The following is a 9,367-nucleotide window of genomic DNA, read 5'->3' on the forward strand; positions in this document are numbered from 1 at the left end:
TCCCTCTAGAACACCAAAGCCACCAAAGATAGAAAAAAGGGAAAAAAAAAAAGTCTTTAGCTTGTCTCAAAACCAGCTCGGTTTTAAAAATTTTTGGAAAGAAATAAAACAGCCAGTCTGAAGTAGAAATGTTCCCAAGTCATTTTTATACTAGAAAGCTTAAGAGGAACCATATGACCATACAATAAACTTGAGGGCAAAAAATTTAAGCAGCATGGTAATTATGCAGGCCATCAGCCTCCATGAAGTGCTTGATTTTGCAATAAGCTACATTCTCACAGCACTTTGCATGTGACTTCTTGTTTCCTCCTTCGCAACAAATTCTCTATGCAGACAGCATTACATGACCATATCATTAAACCAACCTTCAAAGCAGACTGCTCTCTTTTCTTTCCAGCTGGGTACTTCAGGTCATGTGTGAGCAGCTGAAGGTTATTAATGCAGAGCCATGAGACTACCTCAGCCTAGGCTTCCCTTCCAATTCTGCCTTTGCAAAAAAAGGACAACTGCGGCTCAGCAAAAACTAAGATTTCTTGAAGCAAAGATGCTTTTCCTCCTCCTGCTAGCAATTGATGGGACAGGGCTGCTTTAGCCAGGTTTCCAGAATCCTGTAATGGAAAGCAGCTGTCCCTATGCAAAAATTGCACCAGACATCTCCATAATTCTTCTGTCATCTTCTTTTGGTCAGTCTCATCACTCAATTTCGCAATATTGATGTGTTAATAACACCAGCAATCCTAGAACTGTACTGAACATTCTTTTTTCTCAAATTCCCAACAGTAACCTGAGGATGTTTGCACTTCTATTTGCAACTCAATACACAGACTTCTCATTCGTTACCTGTCAAAATATGAAGTCGAGGACTTTGTATTCTACTGAGTTGGGCTGCGTGAGCCACACGTTTCAATCTGAACAAGTCACTCACTTAAGCATAGGGCAAGTCCATTTGAAAGGGCCTCTCCTTCTCTTCCCAAGCAGTACAGAACCAGGCAAGCTGAAGGCATCCAACACCCTCTGAAACATTTAGTTTTGCAGAACCATTCAGATGCAACGAAAGGTCTCCACCTTTACAGAGCTATCTTCAGAAAGCTGTCAGGGCCACAGCGAATCTTGCCTCCACCATAAATATAGCACCACCTAAGTAATTTGGGGAGGGGGAGGCTTCCTAGCATTTTGCATGAATACATGCATTTATAATACAAGATATTCAGTTACTTAGTTAACAAGGTTAAAGCACTTAATACCATTACTGCATGTCCATCAGCCAATACCTTTATTCCAAAAGCTCACTTTAAATAACAATTACATCTCTGCTTCTCTACAGTGAACTGCCGAAAAGCAAGCAGCTAATTCAAATTCTGTAAGTACATATTTGCCCCTTTAAAAAAAATTGTTTTTTTTTAATTTGCAGCCATGGCCTACACTTCCAGGACTGCCATATCATCCTGTGTCTTTGCGTTAAACCAGCTTTAAAGGCTCCTTTGGGGAGGATTCATGGAATTGGTAATAGGTTTTGTAATTTCCACCTTCTGTTTTCTAGTTCAGAGAGTAATCGAATCCAGTCACTACTGCTGTATCTATCTGGCAACTATTTGTTGGCCTCCATGAAATGAGTTGGAAGTTTGATTTCCGTTCTCAGCAGGCATGTTTGTCCAATACAGACAAACTGCTGTAACTGGCAAATTGGAGGCAATTTCAGCAGTGACTCTTAGGCTTAAATAAGCATGAGAACAGAACTTCTCCCACCTCCAGCGAGGTCTCTTTAACAGGCCTGAGAAATGATAGGACAAAACTGGAGAGTTTGGATTTATGCTGTTGTCAAATGTACTTAAAAATGCATCTTATTTTCTGAGGCTATCAAACTGGCACCCATGTGAAATTGCTAACAAAAATAAAATAAGTCATTATGAAATAAAATCCTACAGCAAAATAAGCTTTATCACTCCCCAAAAACCCTTTCTACTTCTGCTGCATTTTAATAGGAATACATGAGTATTTTATTTCTTTCTGACATCTCCACATCCCCAATGACAGAACCGTTCACTGGTCTTCATTCTGGTAATGCTTATTTGGTTCCCCGTGACAGGAGCTGGTGCAATCCCATCAGCCGCTGAAAGGTCATTAGTAGCATTCTAGGTTAAGTCCATGAATTCTATTGCACAAGGCATTTCAGAACCAAAATATAAGTTACCAGGTTAGCAGAGGCTGAACGTATGACTAGGCTAAGATTAAAAACTTTTATTTTTTATACAAAACAATAATAAATCCAAGCAGATAATGAACTATGTGTGTCTTCTCATCTTCCACCTTTTCTTCTTTTCTCAATATAGTCTATCCACAGTTCAATGTTAAACCACTCCATATTCAGCAAAAACTATGAGGTTTCCATCTTGTATCCATGTTTTTCTAATTCAGCTCTGTATAGAAAAAAGATAGGTATATTAAAACATACAAATAAAATACTGTCAGACATTTGCATTTTTAAATCTTAAATATACTGCACCATATACAATCATTTTAGAATATGAACATGGCAGATTTTGGTTCATAGCAACAACCTTAACCTCACTTACTCCATAGTTCTTCACCCTCAGCTTAATATCTTAGATCACTAGAAGCAACTTCCAAGTGAAAAATTCAAATATTTGTTTCAATCATAGTTATTGTCCTCTGACCCACCACTGCTGGAGTACAACTATACAGCACAAAGTAGCACCTGTGAGCCTGCAACAACTCCATACACATTAGAAAAAAAACAAACTATTACCTTATATCAGTTATTCCCAGGATTTCCTTAAACTAAATGAGCTCACTAATCCAGGCAATTTAAATGCATGCACTTCCAAAATAATTTCAGCTTTTACTTTTTTTAAAATAAAAATACCAGAGTGCACTATTTTTAGACCTTGGTGCAATATACCTTCCAGTGAACAATTCTGAGGGAAAAGGATTGCTGCGTTCCCCTTAGTTGTGGCCAGGACAGCAAGTCCGCAACCGCAAACGTTATCACTCCTGCCCTGTCCCCGCTTTGCTTCTCACCTGCCTCCAAACACACCAGCCAGAACCACATCCTTTGCATCTAGATACAGTAGTCCAAATCTCTAAAAATATTTCAGGTTAGTTTACGTACTTAGTAGTGGAATTTTAGAAGTGGAGGACTGCAGCATTTTCTTTCTAAAGATGAGATAAAAACACGCTGCAACAAAGCAACATTGCAAACTACCATTTTAACACTAGCATACGGTCACAAATACTAAAGGCTACAATTAAGACACAATTACTGAAGGTTTGTTAAGATCAATTACGTTTATCAAGAATTACACTCTCCCTTTAAAGTCTGTTTCCCTGCCTATCAACTTGTTTTCCAATATTACAGTTTACTTTCCTTTCAACTTTATAAGAAACAACTACACCAAAGGCTATTTTTGTATCTTCTACACAAAGGATCGCTTTCACAGAGTACAACAAGGGAGATCAACCCAGGAACTGTTTAATCAGGCTGTATTACAGAGAGTTTGCGTCTCATGCAACATACTGAGGGATTAATAATAAAATGTGAGTTTGTATTGATGCTTGAAACAAATTATGCATCAGTAAAGGATTAACTGAAACTACAAGTGACAAAGGGAATTAAACAACTGGAGGCATCCAAATTGCAATCACTTTTTTTTAAAGCATGTTACGAGCAACTACTTTGCTATTGCTGCTCATAAACAGCATGCTCATCACACAAGAAGGGAGCCTTAACATTAATACAGATAACTGATCTCTGAGAAATGTGTCCATTTGGACAAAGAACAGCAATGCTATTTAAAGGCATAGAAAAAAATGTATTACAACACATTTTGCATAGCATGGAAGAGATAATTTTGGATCCCTTGCCATTGACCTTTGCAACACAATTCAATATTTTCATACGCACATGTAAGAAAGTCCTTCAAAAAGGATTTGTGTTAAATTGAAAAAGTGTCAACTGTATCACAATTTGCAGAGATCTTTGTACTAAGTTGTGTAACACAGCAAAAGCCTGAACACGTCAATGACATCAGGCATATTTCAGGGCTCACAGCAGAATTATTAAAAGATGAAATGCTGATCAGTACTTCAAACTGTGCTGTTAACCCTTAAGCCTGGCTCTGAAAGGCTTTAGATAAAAAAAGCACAAAGTAGAGCTTTAATTTATTTCAGTTTCAGATCTCTATTTTTTAAAGTAGGCAGATTTCAAACTTTCAGATATGAAGTAAACAATGCCATTTTAAACATTTTACCCACCTTCTAGAACAGTAAGTTAAAAATAAAATTACCTTAGCTGATTGGAGAAATCATCTTCGACATTGTCATCGTCCCAATTGTCTTCCCAGACGTGTGCATCTTCATCTTCATCTAAACCAGTCCAATCTAAAAATAGGAAGAGAGGTCTAAATATTCTGTGCTGCATTGCTTTGGCGCCATGTCTTGTTGACAGATTAGCTCAGCCTCTGGGCAAGGTAGGCTTCAGCTGGCAACAAATTTCTCTGCTTAACAGAAAAGTCTGGATCATATTTAAGCCCTTATGAGATGAAAAAGCATAGAAAGATCTAAAAAAAACCCCCAAATTTCTTAAATTATAATTAAAATGCAATTCACTAAAAAAATAATGACACACTTCACATCATGGCTTGCAGCACTACGCGTACATAAGGGACATTTTTGCATACAAATGGACAAGCTGTAGCACCACTGTAAAAAGAAAACAATATTGACTACTTGACTTCTAAAAGCTCAACAAAAGGTGTACAATTCCAGGTTTGTATTTAAATGCTTTTTTTCTCCTGATTAAAAAAGGTAAATAGATATGAAATGCTTTTGCCAAAACACATACACACAGATCCTCAGTTCACTCAGATCAGATGCTGACAGTCTATGGATAAGGGCCAAAAACATATCTGTGATGCAGAAGCAAAGGTAAATTGAAAGAGGGATCTGCAAACAGCAGTTGCTACCCATAATCAGCTACTTCTGGATTCCCAAAACAGCAGAAGCTGTTTCTTTACAGAAGCAAGACACTAAATGTCCATTTGCTAACTTAATTTCTATTTTTCTTATAATCTGGCACATCACCCTTGACAAATTACTGATCATCCACTTAATGCTTCATTATATATAAAAAAATTACACTCAAACTAGTTAGTTCAGAAAAATAGCAAAAATGAAAAATCAGGAAAGCTCAGAATCGCTGTGTAAACACAGGTCAGTTTACTTCACTGGGGAACACAGTTTCTCAGTCTTCTGACAGACACCAAGTTTTTTCTAACGTTACCAAAATAAGAAGCACCCCAATTCTGACACTTGTGACCTTCTACTTCTCGAAGTCTGTTAGCATATTTAAAGAGATATTACTATTCTTCCCCTTACAGTTCTGTAGGCCATCTGCTGTCCATCCAGACTAAGGCCCAAAGTAACATTAAACACTGATGGAGGTACAGGGAAGAAAATAAAAGCTACTAGGGTAAAAGATTAAAAATTAATCCACTGTGAACAACTAACTTCGTAAGAATGAGGGTTGGTCCTTCCATTTTCTCCTCCTTTTTCTAACACTAACAGGCAACAAAATTACTATTTGAGATTCACCAGGACAAGAAAATCCATCTGTAACTGATTAAAGACAGACACCTAGAAGGCATTACAATTTAAACTTCCCTACTCAAATAAATGATACAACGTAAATGGATGAAGGAGCATAGAAATCCTACTGGTCCTAAGGACAGCAAAAGAAGGAACTGGGAAGAAAATGTGAAGAAAAAATGCAGGCTAAAAAATGTACCCTATTAATTTAGTTGTACTGCTAGTTCCTCAAAGGGGAGGATTTTTAATTTAGATCTAAAATAAGCTTTGCCTATTTATATGCAATGGATTTTTTTTTGTCAAAATAAAAAACTTTACCATTTGTCATTTATCTGGATTTCAAAGATACAAAAACAAAGCTCAAAACAGTTTAAGATGAACACAAAGTCAAACTTCTCTATTGACATACAAGTAGCTCAGATCAACAGATCTGAAGAAGAAAATCCTAGTAACTAGTATCCAACATAACGAACAGCAGCTTCAATCATAAAAGGTCAGTTGAGGAGACCATGAAAACATCCTCCAGATCACACTGAGCGAAGAGTTAAAAAGGCCCACATCACCTTCTACATTGGGGCTGGGGGAGACTGAGAGTAAAGCCTAAATTATATTCTCATCACTGTAGCTACAAAATTCTACAGTATCTGCATGTTGACACTATACCCCAGAACTGCACACTAACATTATTATTCACAGCTACATTATATGCCTGTGACTAAATAAAAGTAAAACATTATATAGGATTATCTGGGATTGAAAATGATAAGAGCATTTGAGAGCCTCTACCATTAAGTATTAGTAATATACACCAAAATTACAAAACATATTTTGATAAACTTGTCATGGCTTGACTCCTTAAAAAAAAATGTAACATACTGATCCCTGTACTTTGCACTTGGGGAAGGAAAACAAAGAACAAACAAACAAACAAACAACCCCACAGTTTTTAGAGTAGAGCATTAAAAAAAAAAACTAAAAACCTACATTACATTTTACATTCTGAAAAGCACTGTACAAAAAGTTAAGTGACCAGTTCACATACACTTAATCTATCATGCTATACGTATGTAATACTTCAAATAAAGTGTCCTATAAAAATAGGACACATCTGCTTTTGATAAATAAAATTGATTTGATAAGTTGTTTTAAGAAAAATTTTAAGTCAGAATAAAAGAAATTCCCCACAAGCCAGTGTTTTTATCCCTTAACATAAGTTTGCATTATCTAATTTCCTTTGGATAAAAACTGGGTTATAGAATGCAAAGTTTTTCTGCTGCATAGAAAGTGGCAATTTATTTTTAAAGAACAACAATTTAGCATGGGTTTGAGCACATATTTCTCATTATTCTTTCCTAAGCACTGAAGATAACATTCAAAGTGGTCTGAACATTCTTTATTATCTCTCAACACTATTATCTCACTTGAAGATTTAAATGAGCCTCTTTAGAGGTTCTTATTTTTTGGAAAGACAGGTCAGCAAGAATCCTGATTGAGGTCACTTTTTAATAAATCTCTGTTCTACCCAGAAAGTTTGCACAGTACTTGGTTTTAGTAGTACAGCTAGATTCAAGCAGAATGAATTTCACCTTCTGTAACAGCAGTTCAGCGCTCTGACCAATCCAAGGTTCAGAAGCATGCTTCAAAGACTTCCTTCATCCCTACTGCCAATACTTGATTTACATTAAATAAGATAAACATTTTTTGCCTGTTTAGGAAACACATACAGAAAATGAGGGCTAGTCTTCTCAGTGTAGTTTAGTCATCACCTCAACTACATTAATAACTCTTTCCGACACCGCAAAAATATTATTTTTACCGGTACTGAAAGATTCAGAACACCTAAGGCTTGCAAGGCCACAAAAAAAAAATCGCATATAATGAAGACATTAGCGACAAAAAACCGCCTGACATCTCATCCATCATGTTTTATATTAGTTCTCATTATCCACAGCTTGAGACAATTCCCAGAACTAAGGACACTGAGAAAACAATCCTGCCCTCACAAGGACCTTTTCAAGATTATATCTGTAAAAGGACACTGAGCTGTTTTATTGAAGTCCGGATTTAATTTCCTCATTCAACGTATTTGTACCTACGAAAGGCAAACCAACACATAAACACCCGTGCTTCAAAAGGTAAACAGATTCGGGATAACTACAGAGCACGTTATTTCCTTCCCCCTCACACCTCGTCCCGCCCCCAACCCCTCTCCCCAGCCATCCCCATCCCCGGAGCCGGGACGCAGCGAGGCTCGCTCCCAGCCCCCTCGCACAATGACACAGCACTCGGAGCGCGCCGCGCCCGCCGACACCCGCGCGGCCGGGCACGGGCAGCAGGGCCGCCCCTCACCGCGGGGCTGCGGCCCCGCACCGCTCACCGGGCCGCGGGACCTCCCGGGGCACCGCGGAGCTGCCCCCGCACGGGCGGGGCGAGGCGGGGCGTGCGAGGCCGCACCGCCGCGGAGACCCCGAGGACTGCGCTGCGGGCAGGGACCCGCTGGCACCCGACCCCGACCCCGCCGCTCCCGCCCGCCCGAAGCTGCTGCTCCTCCCGCGCTCGCTCCGACCGGCCCGGCCCAGGCCGCGGCCTACAGGCGGAACCACCGCCACCCCCGCCGCCTCTCTCCTCTTCCCGCCCCCGCCCGGCCCGGCACCTTCGGCCGGGAACTCCTCAAACTCGTCGTCCTCCTCCAGGAGCCCCAAATCCACCGGTTGCTTTTTCTCCGACATGGCTCGGCCTGCCGCCCCAGCACCGCGTCCCGCCGCCCGCGGAGACTGACGGGATACCGGCGGCGGGGGCCGCCACCGCGCCTGCGCCCTGCCGGCAGGCGGCTCCCGCCTCGCTCCGCCCCCCCGGGCCCCGCCCCTCCCTTGGCAGGGCAGCCTCACGCCGTTGCCGGTGCCCGCCTCACCCAGGCTTCCCGCCCGGCCCGGCCTCCCCGCCGCCGGCCGGGTCCTCTCAGGGCAGCCTCCTTGGCCCTGGCTACCCGCGCTACCCCAGAGCCCGCCCGCGCCGGCGCCGCTGGGCAGCTCCGGCAGCAGCCGTGCCGCGGCCGCCCCTGGCCCTACGGGGCGCGGTGAGGGAGCAGGTGCCGGGGGCTGGGAAGGAAAAAGGCCATAAAGTGGGATATCCGCCCTCCGCACCTGCCCCGGCGGCTGCCCGACCGCAGGGTCCCCGGCCGGGTCTGGGGGGGCGAGGTTTGTCGCTCCGGGACGAGCCCGGCTCCCCGGAGCCGGCTGGCGTGGCGCACGGACCGGGGCTGAGGAAAGACACCGGCTGTGGAAAGCGTCAAAAGCAGTCTCAGCTGTGGGGAGAATAAATGTGTCCGCTGCAACGTTAGACAGCATTACGCAAGCCATCGCCACTGCTGAAAGCGTCTGTTGTCCATGTTCTTCCATTATTGATTTATATTCAGGCAAAACCTATCAAGTATCAACCTTTTGTCCTTCTAATCTATAACCTGTGTTGGTTTTTTATCTTCTGGCGTTTTAACATATTACTTCAAATACTTCAAATAAGTTCCTTGCCCATCACATCAGAGAAACAAGGCAGCAGCTTGAAGGAGAGATTATTACTATTCAATAAGAGTTAGGATGTTACATGAAAAATAGAAATGCCTTGGTTTTTTAAATACTCCAAAGTGAATTCTTTCCACTTAATTCTAGATTCTGTTGATCACTTAAACAAAGGCAAAGTTCAATGCTTACTAGCCTGAACAAGTTTGTGCGTGTGGCAGCTCCGATGGCTTCTCTCTAGGCGATCG

At 41.6% G+C, this 9,367-nt stretch overlaps 1 protein-coding gene across 2 annotated transcripts; it reads right to left on the reverse strand.

Annotated features, from left to right (window-relative positions):
• Positions 1–2,212: 2,212 nt before the first annotated feature.
• Positions 2,213–8,418, reverse strand: SEM1 (SEM1 26S proteasome subunit). 2 transcript variants are annotated; one of them, XM_075082887.1, is made up of 4 exons: positions 8,258–8,418; positions 4,305–4,398; positions 3,131–3,174; positions 2,213–2,417 (listed from the first exon to the last, which is right to left on the reverse strand). In XM_075082887.1, the coding sequence occupies exons 1-4, from the start codon at positions 8,331–8,333 to the stop codon at positions 2,407–2,409; spliced, it is 225 nt and encodes a 74-aa protein (XP_074938988.1). In that variant the 5' UTR covers positions 8,334–8,418; the 3' UTR covers positions 2,213–2,406. The 2 variants fall into 2 exon arrangements, with proteins under 2 accessions (XP_074938988.1, XP_074938989.1); XM_075082888.1 differs by lacking the exon at positions 3,131–3,174.
• Between the last annotated feature and the right edge of the window lie 949 nt (positions 8,419–9,367).

Source organism: Phalacrocorax aristotelis, chromosome 2 (genome assembly GCF_949628215.1).
Source record: "Phalacrocorax aristotelis chromosome 2, bGulAri2.1, whole genome shotgun sequence".
NCBI lineage: Eukaryota > Metazoa > Chordata > Aves > Suliformes > Phalacrocoracidae > Phalacrocorax > Phalacrocorax aristotelis.